The sequence below is a fragment of the Podarcis gaigeae genome (assembly GCF_964106915.1).
Source record: "Podarcis gaigeae genome assembly, chromosome: 8".
NCBI lineage: Eukaryota > Metazoa > Chordata > Lepidosauria > Squamata > Lacertidae > Podarcis > Podarcis gaigeae.
Genome location: NC_139684.1, coordinates 85,778,531 through 85,795,357, shown reverse-complemented (window position 1 = coordinate 85,795,357; position 16,827 = coordinate 85,778,531). Strand labels below are relative to the sequence as shown.

The 16,827-nt window shown below is 49.4% G+C and overlaps 3 protein-coding genes and 1 long non-coding RNA gene across 10 annotated transcripts in view; all 4 read right to left on the bottom strand.

Annotated features, from left to right (window-relative positions):
- The window catches only part of LOC310851482 (uncharacterized protein), a 41,187-nt gene extending 36,920 nt beyond the window's left edge, over positions 1-4,267 (bottom strand). The window contains exon 1 of the mRNA XM_083753965.1: positions 3,678-4,267. The gene's annotated coding sequence lies outside the window, so the exon portion shown is untranslated. The remainder of the gene's footprint in view (positions 1-3,677) is intronic.
- The window catches only part of LOC310851376 (uncharacterized protein), a 42,873-nt gene extending 37,904 nt beyond the window's left edge, over positions 1-4,969 (bottom strand). For 3 of the 6 annotated variants that reach the window (XR_014567731.1, XR_014567732.1, XR_014567733.1), the window contains exons 1-4: positions 2,175-2,818; positions 1,899-1,980; positions 796-878; positions 399-525 (exon numbers count right to left, since the gene is read on the bottom strand). Coding sequence is in view for 3 of the 6 variants with exons in the window: in XM_083753700.1 (XP_083609826.1) it covers positions 399-525; positions 796-878; positions 1,899-1,980; positions 2,175-2,630 (748 nt within the window). In the remaining 3 variants the exon portion in view is untranslated. Of the gene's footprint in view, positions 1-398; positions 526-795; positions 879-1,898; positions 1,981-2,174; positions 2,819-4,782 lie in introns of those variants that run through there. The other 3 variants (XM_083753700.1, XM_083753701.1, XM_083753702.1) reach the window with 3 other exon arrangements.
- LOC310851804 overlaps positions 1-16,827 on the bottom strand; it is a 442,605-nt gene that overhangs the window by 411,346 nt on the left and 14,432 nt on the right. The window lies entirely within an intron of this gene.
- LOC310851362 (uncharacterized protein) lies at positions 7,248-13,425 on the bottom strand. Of its 2 annotated transcripts, XM_083753669.1 has the most exons (4): positions 13,359-13,425; positions 13,044-13,126; positions 11,012-11,138; positions 7,248-10,096 (listed from the first exon to the last, which is right to left on the bottom strand). In XM_083753669.1, exons 1-4 carry the CDS (start codon positions 13,417-13,419, stop codon positions 7,332-7,334), a joined length of 3,036 nt encoding a protein of 1,011 aa, XP_083609795.1. In that variant the 5' UTR covers positions 13,420-13,425; the 3' UTR covers positions 7,248-7,331. The 2 variants fall into 2 exon arrangements, with proteins under 2 accessions (XP_083609795.1, XP_083609796.1); XM_083753670.1 differs by lacking the exons at positions 11,012-11,138; positions 13,044-13,126.

Genomic DNA, 16,827 nt, shown 5'->3' with positions numbered 1-16,827 from the left:
GCTGCTTTCCTGAACCCCTTCCTGTGCTGCTGCCCCTGGTGAAGGGGCCCTGATAGGAGGCTGTGGGGCTGCAGACAGGCCAGCCCTTCAAGAGCAAAAGGGGAGCCATCTTGGATGGAGATAGGCATGATGATGATGTTGATGATAATCATATATAATTTTATTGTTTATAACCCACCCATCTGGCTGGGTTTCATGCTTGGAAAAGGAAGAACTGGAGGAAGAATATTCACAGGGAAAGCAGTCAATACTCTTCCATCAATGTTTTCTGTGGGAGTATTAGAATCCCAGGGGCTGTGGGTGGTGCTGTTGAGCCCCATCGAAAAATCCGAGGCTCCACCCATAGAGATATCTCTTGAATTTCAAAGGATATAGGATGATCCAAGAGGAAGCCTTACCGAGAGAGTCCAAGATCCCACGATTCTCCTCCATGACTTCCTTGTGCAGAGCTCTCTGGTCAGGATCCATCAATGCCCACTCCTCGGCTGTGAAATGGACAGCTACATCTTCAAAACACACTGGACCCTAAAAGAAAACGAAAAAAGGTTGTCCTCTTAGACAACTTCAAGGTGCACGGGGGGGGGGGGGGGCAATGACGGGGATGTTAGGGTGCGACTGATGGGGTGAATCCTGGCCACTGTTTGGTGTGGTGTGTAAACTGCCTAGAAGCCTATATTAGTATTCAACCCTTCTTTCCTTGGCGGTTCCTCCCACCTTTCCTCTGTGTCCAACCCTTTCCTCTGTGTCCAACCCGTCCATGACATCCTCTTTCCCCACATGGCTCCTTCCTCCTACCTGCTCTGCTTCCACAGGGGCAGCTTCCCCTTCACCACCAAGAAAAGATGGACAAACAGGTCTTGCGGCAATCGTTCTGTCTCCTACGAGAGAAAAAGGTAAGTGCATGTGTCAGGGTTTCAGGGACAGAGAGCGAGGGGGAGGGGTCCCAGGGTGACGAGGAAGAGGACGACGATGACCCGAGGTTGTCAGTTAGTCCGTCAAGTGAATCCGAGGATTCCCAAAAGGGAGCCCCCCTAGTTAGGCCAAGGGGCAGTAGAGAGGGAAGCAGTCAGAAGCAGGGGAACGAAGAGGGAATCCCCAGTGGGGGTTGGAGATCGGGACCGGCCTCTCCGTCAGAACGGAGTGAAGGGGGTGGAGTTGCCAGTGTGTCAGAAAGAGCAGAACAGGGAGCAGAGAGGGGAAGGAGTTCGGAGCAGAACGTCCTGCCGGAAGGGGAGGAGTGTAGTACCGAGAGTAGCGTAACGGTCGAAAGGAAGGTCAGAGGCAACGTACGCGCGCCAAGTTCAAATGTGGAGGCGCGCGGAAATGAGGAGAGCCCTGAGGAGGAGCCTGGTCCCAAAGCACGAAGGAGGGGGGAGCAGGCGTCAGAAGACTCAGCCTCGGGGGAGTCCCGAAGGGAGGGAGCACAGGGGGGCAGGAAGACCCTGCGGAAAAGGAAGGAGAGGAAAAGGTGGAGCAGTACAAGCCTCTTAAGCTGGTGCAGGGGCGGGACTGACTCAGAGGGGACTTCAAACATCTAAGGGTAACAGATGCTGAGCCACGGAGCTTAGATGTAACGACAACAATGTTCTTCAATAAAACCTTTTGTATATAACTTGGACTGGATTTTGGTCTCTTGTGAGCTGGGACCTCGGGTGGCTCTGACAGCATGCTTCAGTCAGAAGGAAAACTACATGTGGGCCTTCTAAAAAGTAAGAGTAGCCAAGTAAATGTGGACGTTAGTAACCATTTCACATATTAGTTGTGCCAAAATACATTACTCTTTCTCTGGACTCTTGGCCCCCTGTGACCTCCACCAAAAGATGAGAATAATTCACAGATTAGTTTCAAAAACAACATAATGTGATAAAATGGGGAAGAAAAAACTCCTTCCTCCTTACCCAGTGGCCTCTCTCTGGAGTCCAACGGAGTTCTCTCTACCTCAGAGGAATCCAGACCCATTTCTGGAAACTGATCCTCCCCCTGGAAGAGCACCAAGCAATCAAAACTATTAGATTGGAACTGGAATGGCAAAGGACACAAACATTTTAGGGGTATCGGATATCATTCCTCGGATGCTTTCCAAAAAAAAAAAGGATGACAAAATTAGTAGAGAATTGGGGGATACTCTCCAGTTTGGAGCCCCTTGGGAGTATCCAGAGGAAAGTCTCTCTCACCTGCTGCTCTGCCTGCTTTCTCTCCTCTGCCTGACTCAGGAGGAAACCTTCAGCCAGGGTCACCGCCTGGGAACTGGTCTCCGCTCCACATTCCCTCACCCAGCTCTCCATCGCTGCTGGATGGACAGCCAGGAACTGCTCCAAGATCACCAGGTCCAGCATCTCAGCTTTCGTGTGGGTTTCTGGTTTCAGCCACTGATGGCAAAGGTGGTAGAGTCGGTTGCAAACCTCTCGGGGTCCTTTGGCCTCCTGGTAGCAAAGCCACCTGAGCTGCTGGCTCTGCACATCTGAGCAGAGGGTGTCCTCCTCACCCAGGATCCTTTGGACAGACTTTCCCCACATTCCGCCATGGCTAAGAGTTTGGATGGAATGGCCTCTTCCTGCTTCAGGCCCAGCTGAGTCTTGCTCATCCATCTCTGTTCTCAGGACACCTCCAGGAAATTGAAAGAAGTCCATACGTCTTCTGCCAAATTCTGTATGTACTAATGAAAGGTTTTAGCAAATCCTAGAAAGCAAATATATTTTTCTGATATACCAGTAAATCTGATACACAGTCAGGTGAATAGAATTATTCCCTTGGCAAGCGTGGATGAGTCTTGTTAAGAACCAGGACTGGACAGCACCACAACTCAGACTGAGCTTTCCTTAAAAAATAAAGGAAGGAAGAAGGAAGGAAGGAAGGAAGAATGGATGAGTGAGTGTAACTGGGACTCAGGGCAATAGTGGGGGTCCCTCCTACCCCCAAATGTCAGGCCACATTTTTTTCCTGCTTCTGCCTCATGTTGCAGCACTTGCAATCTCCCACATTCTCAAGACTCCTGGGGTGGGTCCCTCTTTCTTTATTCTGAGGACCAGACCTTCACCTGGCCAAAGAACAGGTGGGTGGGACCAAATAACTTGTGGGTGAGGCCAAAGGACGGTGTTTTTAAAAAAGAGAGATATAGGATTTCTCTTATTTCTGTGATAGTAACAATTTTATACGCTTCTTAATATTGTGATATACTGTTTTAATCTGACATGGGAATTTTGGGTGAACACCAAGTAATTGATTATGATGATGGGGGGGGGGGGAAGCTTGTCACAGGAGGAGGGGAGACCAGCTAGAATCATCCCTACCTCTTGGCCTCCCTCATCTGAATCTGCTGCCTCTGGATCTAGATTGCTCTCTGCCACAGATTCCCCTCGCTCACTAAGCCCTGTTACCTCTTCAGCTTCAGACACCTCCTTCTCCCAGACTTCTCCCTCTGACGACTCATCATTGCCCCCAAACCCCTCCCCTGGCCCAGACCGCCTTCCCTTGTAGGTTCCCAGCTGGTTCCCCTCACCATTCCTCTGTACCTACCCAGTCCATGCAGCTCCCTCCTTGCATCCTTTATTCTGTTATCACCAGGTTGGGCTGTGTTTTCCTTTTGGGTGAAGACAGTCCAATCTCCTGCTCTCTCAGGTGCCAACCTGGGGACTCTTCTGGGAAGCGCACCAGCAGGGCTGGAGCCCAGGGATAACTCTCTCCCCCTGCATGGCTGCCTCCAACTGTGGGGGCCAGGAGCCATCGCTAGGCCTCGACTCCTCCCTGAATTGGCCTCATCCACTTCTAAAGCCAGCTGGCTTGGTGGCCATCCCTTTCTCCTGTGGATGGGAGTTCCATGGGTCTACCTGCACACTGCGACACGGAAGGACTTCATTTATTTCTACCTCCAAATGTGTCTGTCTAGCTGCCACCTGGGTTAATGAACGTGACTGTTTTCTCTATCCCATTGGGGTTCCTTTGCATGCCCTTTTCTTCCTGCCTCAAGCCCCCACCCCCAAAGGAAGTAGCATCTTGATGCTAAGGAAGAAGAGAGTTGCAGACCTCCTGCTACTTGCAGCCTCCCTGGTTTTGCAGAGAGGAAGGGGAACAGAAGCTCTTATTCCTGGCTTGGGGATCCCCCTGCAGGAGCTGAGCAGGCTCCCCATGGACCCGCCCCACATCTCCCCAATGCACCCTAGGGCAGAAAAGAGAGGAAACTCATCAAGTCCCTGAAGGGAAATTGAGGCAGCTCCTGCAGAGGAGACGAAAGCCACCTTCCCCCTCTTGCAGGGAGGAAGCTAGGAAAGTGGGAAAGGCTATTTTGGGATGTTTTGCTCGGGAGGACCGCATCCCCACTTATTTCCAGTCCTCTCTAGGAATGCATCTCACTGCCTTTTAACCCTTGCAAGGTGGAGCAAACCAAGCTCACATTCGCTCTCTCCCTCTCCCTGAGGAGCCCAGGAGGAGCCACGCGAATTGCAGAAAGAAATCTGAATAAGGCAGTTGGTAGTGTTAACGGAAAAAACCTGCGACAGTAGAACACGAGTCCCTTTGATCTCAACATCTTGGGTTCGAGCCCCAGGTTGGGCAAGAGATTCCTGCGCTGCCGCGGGTTCGGCTAGATGACTCGGGGGGTCCCTAAGAAGGATGCCTCCCTGGCCCCCGTGGCTGGCCTTCTGCGCTGTTCCTTGGAACCCTTGCAAAGCGGAGCCCCCCAGGCCCCCTTCTCTCTCTTCTTGGGGGACCCTCCTGGCTGCCCTGCCCCCTGGGGACTCCCCCATCTCCCCAACACAACCTTAGCAGAAGAGGAAGGAGACTCACCGGATCCCAGAAGGAGCTGAGACCTCAGCCCTCCTCCTCCTCCTTGCAGGAAGGGATGGGAGAGAACCTTCTCCCTTGATTTCCTGTCCTCTCTAGGAATCCAGCTCCGCTTCTTTTAACCCTTGGCGCTCCGGGCGCCCCAGCTCCCCCCTCTCTCCCTCTGCAAAGCCGGAGCCCCGGGCATGGCCTGCACCCGGAGGGGGGCCTTATTTGGGGGACCCTGAGCTGCTCCCTCCCTCGGAAACAGGAGCAGGAGATGCATGAAAACTTAATTCGTTCTGGAGGTCCATTCTTAACCTGAGGTGCCACTTTAGCTAACGGGCCTCCTGGTGCCGCCGTGCAATTTCTAATCTCATCCTGAGGTAAATTACTTAACCTGAGGTACTACTTCCACGTTAGCGGAGTCTGTAACCTGAGGTGTTTGTAACCCAAGGCACCACTGTTAAGCATTTTCCTTTTAATATTTCCTATTTTCCCAAATCAAGAAAACCCTTCTTGTGATATGTGGAAGCTCTAGATAAACTTACATACAGTGGTACCTCGGGTTAAGTACGTAATTCGTTCTGGAGGTCCGTTCTTAACCTGAAGCACCACTTTAGCTAATGGGGCTTCCTGCTAATGCCACGCCGCCGGAGCATGATTTCTGTTCTCATCCTGAAGCAAAGTTCTCAACCCGAGGTACTATTTCTGGGTTAGCGGAGTCTGTAACCTGAAGCGTATGTAACCTGAGGTACCACTGTATAACTATTTGTATCACTATGTAGAACTAAAATCCATTAGACATTTGAAAACTCAGGCGCAAAAGAAAAAATGGAAAAACATGCAGCGGAAGCTGTTCAATGTCCAAGGCGCGTTTGAAAACAGAAGCAATTACTTCCAGGTTTTCGGCATTTTAAAACCGAAACATTCAGATTCAAAGATGCTACTAAACTGAGGTTCCGCTATATATCAAATAAGCTTTATTTGTCTAGTATCCTTTAGGTGTCACTACCTTTCTTCCTTCGCCTCACAATCAGTGACGGAAATGAGGATGGGAACTTTGTACCTGGGATGCAACATTTTATTGAAACAATGCCATGAGATTCTATTCCCTCTTAAACGCATTCCTGCCCTTAGCTCTTCCCTTCATCTTCTTCCTTCCATCTTTGAAGGGATACCCTGGGGTACAGACTTGTCTTTCTCCTGCTCCCTTTGGCGTAGGATGAACCAAGAACTCTGCTTCCTCATGGATACAAGTCTTTCCTCTTGGCATACGCCCACTGTGAGTGATCGGAGGACAGCAGAAAGGAAACACTTGACTTAAGCTTCTCACAGAAGCAAGGAAAATATAAAGTATGTGAATTGCTCGTGTGATCAGAATTTACTAATACATTACCAGTTCGTGATCCAGTGGAGGGAAAACCTGATATAAAAACTCAGAACCAAGAGAATGAGAGCAATCTCAGCACCCTGCAGGGAGCTGGTTTATTCAAACTATTGCAATAGGACAGCCCAGCTAACCAGTTGTTCAGCAGAACAGCTAGTTCAAAAAGGCTGCCAGGAGGCATATTAGAAGAAAGAATATATACACAGTACACAAAGACTCATAAAATGCCACAACACTCTTCCACTTGCATCAAGAAAAGTTACAGGTCATGGGATGCATGTCTTCATGTGGATATCGACTCCTCTGAAAATACCTTGCTGTGTCCCAGAGTGCCCAGGTCATTTGGGTCTCTTATGTCTCACTTTGACACAATGCCCCTGGCAACCAGGACTTCCATGGGACTGTTGACATTTCAATCCCATATCTTACTTCCCTGGTACCAAAAGATGTCAAAGACCTTTGAGGAGATATGTGAAATCTCACACGGATGCTAGCTCAACTTCTCCTTCTTTCTCCAAATATCACCTGCCCTTCTAGGGTTAGATAAGTCTGGAAGCGGTAGGCAATGTACACATCACAGCTTTACACAGTGCAGGGGGGTGGCATGGGGATTACAAAATGCAGGCATACAAAAATCATGCCTAATACATTCTATCGAAAAGGTTAAATGCAATAAGTACTAGGACACTTCGAACAGAATCAAAATCTATAATATCTAATATTCAATCAACTATCACAATTTTTACCCCAAGTCCTTCCTAGGAAAGCTCAGCGTGGACAGCCGTCTCATCAGTGTCACCAAATCACTCCTATCCCTCACCCCAGGCATGATGTGAAGAAAGTATTCAATGAATGAATGAATATTTATTTGCATCAGCCCCAATGAATGAATGAATATTTGCTGTCTCCTGCTCATCTTGATCTGCCAAGAGAAAGGAATACCTTCAACTCTGAAGAAGGTATTAAACACCTTGGCCAAGTCACAGTTCTGGGTAGGTAGTAGAAATAGCTATGGGGCACCAGATGTGGCAAAGAACCCAACTGCAATTCTCACCTCATACAAACTAAGGACTCCTAAAATTAAATCTGTATACAGCCACTACTATAATTTGCCCCCAATGTGAGTTCTTTGATGGGAAGTGAGACAGGCCCTGTGACTGAAGCTCTTCCCACATTCTTGGCACTAAAATAGTTTTCTCTTGCTGTGAATTCTTTGATGCATCCTGAGTTTCGCCTTAACAATAAATCTCTTTCCACATTCCAAGCACTGATAGGGTTTCTCCCCTGTATGAATTTTGTGATGGGTTGTGAGATGGGCGCTCTGGGTGAATTTCTTTCCACATTCCAAGCACTGATATAGCTTCTCCCCAGTATGAATTCTTTGATGGACACGGAGAAGGCCTCTTTGAATGAAGCTCTTTCCACATTCGAAACACTGATATGGCTTCTCCCCTGTATGACTTCTCTGATGGGAAATGAAACTTGTTTTCCAAGTAAAACTCTTTCCACATTCCAAGCACTGATAGGGTTTCTCCCCTGTATGAATTCTGTGATGGACAGTGAGCTGGCGTCTGTCAACGAAGCCCCTTCCACATTCCGAGCACTGAGAGGGCTTCTCCCCTGTATGAATTTTGTGATGGGTTGTGAGATGGGCGCTCTGGGTGAATTTCTTCCCACATTCCAAGCACTGATATGGCTTCTCCCCTGTATGAATTCTTTGATGGACATTGAGCTGGCTTTGGTGACTGAAGCTCTTTCCACATTCCAAGCACTGATAGGGTGTCTCTCCGGTATGAATTCTCTGATGGACAGTGAGCTGGCCTCTTCGAAGGAAGCTCTTTCCACACTCCAAGCACTGATATGGCTTCTCCCCTGTATGAATTCTCTGATGGACAGTGAGCTGGCCTCTTCGAAAGAAGTTCTTGCCACATTCCAAGCACTGATATGGCTTCTCCCCTGTATGAATTCTCTGATGGACAGTGAGCAAGCCTTGGTGACTGAAGCTCTTTCCACATTCCAAGCACTGATAGGGTGTCTCTCCGGTATGAATTCTTTGATGGACAGTGAGCTGGCTTCTTCGAAGGAAGCTCTTTCCACATTCCAAGCACTGATATGGTTTTTCCCCTGTATGAATTCTCTGATGGGAATTTAAACTGCCCTTTTGACTGAAGCTCTTTCCACACTCTTGGCACTGATAGGGTTTCTCCCCTGTATGAATTCTCTGGTGGACAGTGAGCTTGCTTCTCTCGCTGAAGCTCTTTCCACATTCCAGGCACTGATAGGGTTCTCCCCCTGTATGAATTCTCTGGTGGACAGTGAGCTTGCTTCTCTCGCTGAAGCTCTTTCCACATTCCAAGCACTGATATGGCTTCTCCCCTGTATGAATTCTGTGATGGACAGTGAGCAGGCCTTGGTGACTGAAGCTCTTTCCACATTCCAAGCACTGATAGGGTGTCTCTCCGGTATGAATTCTCTGATGGACAGTGAGCTGGCTTCTTCGAAGGAAGCTCTTTCCACATTCCAAGCACTGATATGGTTTTTCCCCTGTATGAATTCTCTGATGGGAATTTAAACTGCCCTTTTGACTGAAGCTCTTTCCACACTCTTGGCACTGATAGGGTTTCTCCCCTGTATGAATTCTCTGGTGGACAGTGAGCTTGCTTCTCTCGCTGAAGCTCTTTCCACATTCCAAGCACTGATAGGGTTCTCCCCCTGTATGAATTCTCTGGTGGACAGTGAGCTTGCTTCTCTCGCTGAAGCTCTTTCCACATTCCAAGCACTGATAGGGTTTCTCCCCTGTATGAATTCTCTGGTGGACAGTGAGCTTGCTTCTCTCGCTGAAGCTCTTTCCACATTCCAAGCACTGATAGGGTTTCTCCCCTGTATGAATTCTCTGATGGACAGTGAGCTTGCTTCTCTCGCTGAAGCTCTTTCCACATTCCAAGCACTGATAGGGTTCTCCCCCTGTATGAATTCTCTGATGGACAGTGAGCTGGCTTCTTCGAAAGAAGCTCTTTCCACACTCTTGGCACTGATAGGGTTTCTCCCCTCTATGAATTCTCTGATGGACAGTTAGATTGTTTCTCTCGCTAAAGCTCTTGCCACATTCCGAACATTGATAGGCTTCTCTCCCTATATGAATTCTCTGGTGGACAGTGAGCTTGCTTCTCTCGCTGAAGCTCTTTCCACACTCCAAGCACTGATAGGGTTTCTCCCCTGTATGAATTCTCTGATGGGAATTTAAACTGCCCTTTTGAGTGAAGCTCTTTCCACACTCTTGGCACTGATAGGGTTTCTCCCCTGTATGAATTATCTGATGGACAGTGAGCTTGTTTCTCTCCCTGAAGCTCTTTCCACATTCCAAGCACTGATAAGGTTTCTCACCTGTATGAATTCTCTGATGGGAAGTGAGACTTATTTTCCAAGTGAAAGTCTTTCCACATTGCAAGCAGTGATATGGTTTCCCCCCGGAATGAAGTATGTGATGGGAAGTGAGCTGGGTGCTCTGACTGAAGCTCTTTCCACATTCAAAGCATCGATAAGGTTTCTCCCTCGAATGAATCCTCTGATGGACAGTGAGCTGGCGTCTGTCAATGAATCTCTTTCCACATTCCAAGCAGTGATAAGGTTTCTCCCCTGTATGAATTCTCTGATGGGTAGTTAAACTGCCCTTTTGACTGAAGCTCTTTCCACACTCTTGGCACTGATAGGGTTTCTCCCCTGTATGAATTCTCTGGTGGACAGTGAGCTTGTTTCTATGTCTGAAGCTATTTCCACATTCTAAGCACTGATAGGGTTTCTTCTCAAGGGGAGTTATTTGATTTGAAGTGGAATGGGAGCTCTGACTGAAGCTCTCTCTGCACTCTGAATATGGATATGACTTCTCCACTCTGTGGCTTTTGTCGTGGTCTCCCTCGTTCTTCAGCTCCAATTCATCACCACCTGCAACTGAGAGAGAAAAAGATTGGAGCCTCAGGAAGCAATGGAGCCCCCAATTATGAAGAAGTGCTAATTAATGTTTGTGACCCACAACTGAGGGGAGTTAGATTTGAGGTCTTCCTACAGGGTTCACTGCCTGAAAGCCTGGGTATTTTCTGGGATGGATTTTGTTTGGCCCAATTATGGGATCTGTGCCATCTCCAATGTCACTCGTCTCTTAAGTCAACTAATGACAGAAAGAAGCAAGAACAGAAACAAAAAATCTGACAGAAGCTACTTGAACTTCCTGAATCCCTTAGAAGCCTACATTTAAGAAGGCCTTCTGCATTTTAGAGAAGCCTGGGAAAAATACGGTGGGGTGTCTGATCTCCCCCAGAGGCTCTACAGCTGAGCTCCTTTCCCCCTGCTCAGCATCCTGCGCCTCTGGCAGCGCTAGCCCTATGAGGGGAAGGAGAGGGGTCTGCCTTCCTCCTCCTCCTCTACATCTGGCCACATTGTTCACAGCCCTGCTGGAGTCATGGCTGCTTTCCTGAGGCCCTTTCTGTGCTGCTGCCCGTGGAGAAGGGGCCCTGATGGGAGGCTGTGGGGCTGCAGACAGGCCAGCCCTTCAAGAACAAAAGGGGAACCATCTTGGAGGGGGATAGGCATGATGATGATGATGATAATGATAATGATAGTAATAATTTTATCATTTATTACCCGTCCATCTGTCTGTGTTTCATGTTTGGAAAAGACCGAACAGAAGGAAGAATATTCACAGGGAAAACAGTCAATACTCTTCCATCCAATATTTTCTGTGGGAGTGTTAGAATCCCAGGGGCTGTGGGTGCTGCTGTTGAGTCCCATCGAAAAATCGGAGGTTCCTCCCATAGAGATATATCTCGAATTTCAAAGCAGATAGGATGATCCAAGAGGAAGCCTTACCAAGAGAGTCCAAGATCCCACGATTCTCCTCCATGACTTCCTTGTGCAGAGCTCTCTGGTCTGGATCCAGCAACACCCACTCCTCGTCTGTGAAATACACAGCTACCTCTTCAAAGCACACTGGACCCTAAAAGAAAAGGAAAAAGGTAGTCCTCTTAGACAACATCAAGGTGCACAGGGGGGCAATGACAGGGGGATGTTAGGGGGAAAGGTGAACAGTTACACTTTGCTCTGTTGTCTTTTGCCTCTTAATTGATGTTATGTTTTAATGGGATTCTTCTTCTGCACATTTCATTATGGACACGTCCCCATTTGCCACATGGAAGGATCCCCTTCCTTCTTTCCCTGTGTGCTGTTCTTGCCGGGTGGGGAGGACCCTCCTGATGCCCTATAGACAACTTCAAGGTGCACGGGGGGGGGGGCAATGACAGAGGGATGAGAGGGGGAAAGCCCCATTGTGCGACTGAGGGGGTGAATCCTGGCCACTGTTTGGTGTGGTGTGTAAACTGCTTAGAAGTCTAGTTTAGCATTCAACCCTTCTTTCCTTGGCGGTTCCTCCCACCTTTCCTCTGTGTCCAATAATAATAATAATGATAATAATATATTTTTTTTATATCCCACCCTCACCAGCTGAAGCCGGGCTCAGGGCGGCTAACAACACTAAAGTAGTGCAACATTATAAAAACATTATAAAAATTAATTAAAATCAAAATTGATGGCAACCATAAACTAAAGATTGCCAAAGGAGGGAGTCAGGCTCCGCCCTGACCAAAGGACTGGTGGAACAGCTCTGTCTTGCAGGCCCTGCGGAAAGATGTCAAGTCCTGCAGGGCCCTTGTCTCTTGTGACAGAGCGTTCCACCAGGTTGGAGCCGCAGCCGAGAAAGCCCTGGCTCTAGTTGAGGCCAGCCTAACCTCTCTGTGGCCTGGGACCTTCAAGATGTTTTTATTTGAAGACCGTAAGCTCCTCTGTGGGGCATACCAGGAGAGGTGGTCCCGTAGGTACGAGGGTCCTAGGCCATATAGGGCTTTGAAGGTTAAAACCAGCACCTTAAACCTAATCCTGTACTCCACCGGGAGCCAGTGCAGCTGGTATAGCACCGGATGAATGTGATCTCGCATCGAAGACTCCGTAAGGAGTCTTGCTGCGGCATTCTGCACCCGCTGGAGTTTCTGGGTCAGTCTCAAGGGCAGCCCCATGTAGAGCGAGTTACAATAATCCAGTCTGGAGGTGACCGTCGCGTGGATCACAGTGGCTAGGTCAGGGCGAGAGAGGTAAGGAGCCAACTGCTTAGCTTGGCGGAGATGAAAAAATGCTGCCTTTGTAATAGCTGCAATCTGCGCCTCCATGGAGAGGGAGGTATCGAAGATTACACCCAAACTCTTGATGGACGGTGCTGGCACTAATTGCACCCCCGCAAGAGATGGGAGTTGCCCCCTCAATCCCATATTGTCCCGTCCCAGCCAGAGGACCTCTGTCTTCGAAGGATTTAACTTCAACCGGCTCCCACGTAACTATCCAGCCACAGCTTCCAAGCATCTGATCAGTGTGTCTGGGGCCGAGTCAGGATGGCCATCCATCAACAGATAGAGTTGGGTGTCATCGGCATACTGATGGCAACCCAGCCCAAAACTCCGGACAAGCTGGGCAAGGGGGCGCATACAGATATTAAAAAGCATCGGGGAGAGAATCGCACCCTGAGGCACTCCACACACCAATGACAATTCCTCCCCAAGCGCCACCCTCTGTCCCCGACCAGAGAGAAACGAGCGCAGCCATTGAAGGACTGTGCCCTGGATCCCCATGTCGGCAAGGCGGTGGTCCAGGAGTTCGTGATCGAACATGTCAAAAGCTGCTGAGAGATCTAGAAGAATCAGCAGCCCCGACCTGCCTCGATCCAGCTGTCTACGAAGATCATCTGTTAGGGCAACCAGAGCCGTCTCGGTCCCATGACCAGCGCGGAAGCTGGACTGGAATGGATGTCCAACCCGTCCATGACATCCTCTCTCCCCACATGGCTCCTTCCTCCTACCTGCTTTGGTTCCACAGGGGCAGCTTCCCCTTCGCCACCAAAAAAAGATGGAGAAACAGGTCTTGCGGCCATCGTTCTGTCTCCTACAAGAGAAAAAGGTAAGTGCATGCTTCACTCAGAAGGAAAACTATAGGTGGGCCTTCCAAAAAGTAAGAGTAACCATGTAAACGTGGACGTTAGTAACCATTTCACATTTTAGTTGTGCTAAAATACATCTCCCCTCCTCTGAGCTATTGGCTCCCTGTGACCTCCACCAAAAGATAAGAATAATCCACAACAAGTGATTAAATGGAGAAAAAACTCCTTCCTCCTTACCCAGTGGCCTCTCTCTGGAGTCCAACGGAGTTCTCTCTACCTCAGAAGAATCCAGACCCATTTCTGGAACCTGGAGCAACAAGCAATCAAAAGAATTAGATTGGAACTTGAATGGCAAAGGACACAAACACTTTAGGGGTATCAGATATCATCCTTTTCAAAAAAAGGATGGGCAAATAAGTAGAGAATTGGGGGATACTCTCCCTCATGTTCGGAGCCCCTTGGAAGTATCCAGAGGAAAGTCTCTCTCACCTGCTGCTCTGCCTGCTGTCTCTCCTCTGCCTGACTCAGGAGGAAACCTTCAGCCAGGGCCACCGCCTGGGAACTGGTCTCCGCTCCACATTCCCTCACCCATCTCTCCATCTCTGCTGGAAGGACAGCCAGGAACTGCTCCAAGATCACCAGGTCAAGCATCTCAGCTTTCGTGTGGGTTTCTGGTTTCAGCCACTGATGGCAAAGGTGGTAGAGTCGGGTGCAAACCTCTCGGGGTCCTTCGGCCTCCTGGTAGCAAAGCCGCCCAAGCTGGTGGCTCTGCACATCTGAGCGGAGGGTGTCCTCCTCACCCAGGATCCTTTGGACAGACTTTCTCCAGATTCCGCCATGGCTATTAGTTTCGATGGAATGGCTTCTTCCTACTCCACGCCCAGCTGAGTCTTGCTCATCCATCTCTGTTCTCCACGAAATCGAAAGAAGTCCCTATGTCTTCTGCCAAATTCTGTCTGTCCTAATGAGAGCTTTTAGCAGATCCTAAAAAGCAAATACATTTTTCCAATATAAAACTGATACACTTTCAGGTGAATAGAAATGTTCCCTGGGCAAGCATGGATGAGTCTTGCTAGGAACCAGGGCTGGACTGCACCAGAACTCAGACTGAGCTTTCTTTTAAAAATAAAGGAAGGAAGAAGAAGGAAGGAAGGAAGAATGGATGAGTGAGTCCTCTGTACTAAGTGTAACTGGGACCCCTGGCTATAGTGGGGGTCCCTCCCACCCCTCAAATGTCAGGGCACATTTCTTTCCTGCTTCTGCCTCATGTTCCATCACTTGCAATCTCCCACATTCTCAAGACTCCTGGGGTGGGTCCCTCTTTCTTTATTCTGAGGGCCAGATCTTTACCTGGTCAACCTGAGAGTCAAGTGGGTGGGGCCAAATAACTTGTGAGCAGGGCTGGAATCATCCCTACGTCTTGGCCTCCCTCATCTGAATCTGCTGCCTCTGCATCTAGATTGCTCACTGCCACAAATTCCGCTCGCTCACTAAGCCCTGTTACCTCTTCAGCTTCAGACACCTCCTTCTCCCAGACTGCTCCCTCTGACGACTCATCATTGCCCCCAAACCCCTCCCCTGGCCCAGACCGCCTTCCCTTGTAGGTTCCCAGCTGGTTCCCCTCACCATTCCTCTGTACCTACCCAGTCCATGCAGCTCCCTCCTTGCATCCTTTATTCTGTTATCACCAGGTTGGGCTGTTTTTTTCCTTTTGGGTGAAGACAGTCCAATCTCCTGTTCTCTCAGGTGCCAACCTGGGGCCTCTTCTGGGAAGCCCACCAGCAGGGCTGGAGCCCAGGGATAACTCTCTCCCCCTGCATTTCCCAGCAGCTGGCATTCAAAAGCATGGCTGCCTCCAACTGTGGAGGCCAGGAGCCATCGCTAGCCCTCTGCTCCTCCCTGAATTGGCCTCATTCTCTTCTAAAGCCATCTGGCTTGGTGGCCGCCCCTTCCTCCTGTGGGAGGAAGTTCCATGGGTTAGTATACCTGAAGGAGTGTCTCCACCCCCATCGTTCTGCCCAGATGCTGAGGTCCAGCTCCAAGGGCCTTCTGGTGGTTCCCTCACTGTGAGTGGCAAAGCTACAGGGAACCAGGCAGAGGGCCTTCTCGGTAGTGGCGCCCACCCTGTGGAACGCCCTCCGATCAGATGTCAAAGAGATAAACAACTACCTGAAATTTAGAAGACATCTGAAGGCAGCCCTGCTCAGGGAAGTTTTTAATGTGTGACATTTTAATGTATTTTTAATCTTTGTTGGAAGCGGCCCAGGGGGCTGGGGAGATCCAGCCAGATGGGCGGGGTACAAATAAATTATTATTATTAACTGCACAGTGTGACATAGAAGGACTTCATTTATTTCTAGCTCCAAATGTGTCTGTCTAACTGCCACCTGCGTTAATGAACGTGACTGTTTCCTCTATCCCATCGGGGTTCCTTTGCATTCCCTTTTCTTCCTGCCTCAAGCCCCCACCCCCAAAGGAAGTAGCATCTTGATGCTAAGGAAGAAGAGAGTTGCAGACCTCCTGCTACTTGCAGCCTCCCTGGTTTTGCAGAGAGGAAGGGGAACAGAAGCTCTTATTCCTGGCTTGGGGATCCCCTTGCAGGAGCTGAGCAGGCTCCCCATGGACCCGCCCCACATCTCCCCAATGCACCCTAAGGCAGAAAAGAGAGGAAACTCACCAGGTCCCAGAAGGGAAACTGAGGCAGCTCCTGCAGAGGAGACGAAGGCCACCTTCCTCCTCTTGCAGGGAGCGGGAGGGGCTTTTGTTCGGGAGGACCTCGTCCCCCCCCCCTATTTCCTGTCCTCTCTAGGAATGCAGCTCAATTCCTTTTAACCCTTGGCGCTCCGGGCGCCCCAGCTCCCCCTCTCTCCCACCGCGAAGACGGAGCCCCGGGCACGGCCTGCACCCGGAGGGGGGCCTTATTTGGGGGACCCTCTGGGCTGGCTTCTGAGCTGCTCCCTGCCTCGGAAACAGGAGCAGGAGGAGCACGAAAAGCCCGGAGGGGGAGTGGCTGTGCAGCAAACTCTCCGGGCACCAGCCTGGCTTTGATTTTGATGCCACCAGCACCTTGAAAGGACCGAGACCTGAACTCTGAGGCCAAACACTGCCTTAAAACCGCACCAGCCTCTTCCCAACCCCATTTCCTTCAGCGTTACTCTCTTAGTTTTTCCTCCTAATAAAGCATTTTCCTTTTAATATTTGCTACTTTCCCAAATAAAGACAACCCTTCTTGTGATATGTGGAAGCTCTAGATAAACTTACATATAACTATTTGTATCACCTTGTAGAACTACAATCCGTTCCGGAAGACATTCAAAAACTGAGGCACAAAAGAAAAAAATGGAAACACAGCGGAAGCTGTTCAACGTCCAAGGCACGTTCGAAAATGGAAGCAATTACTTCCAGGTTTTCAGCATTCGAAAACCAAAACTTTCGGCTCCCAAAACACTCAAAAACCCAGGTTCCACTGTATATCAGATAAACTTTATATACAGTGGTACCTCAGGTTACAGACACTTCAGGTTACAGATGCTTCAGGTTACAGACTCCGCTTACCCAGAAATCGTACCTCAGGTTAAGAACTTTGCTTCAGGATGAGAACAGAAATTTCGAGGCGGCAGCGGGAGGCCCCATTAGCTAAAGAGGTACCTCAGGTTAAGAACAGTTTCAGGTTAAGAACAGAGCTCCGGAACGAATAAGGTTCTTA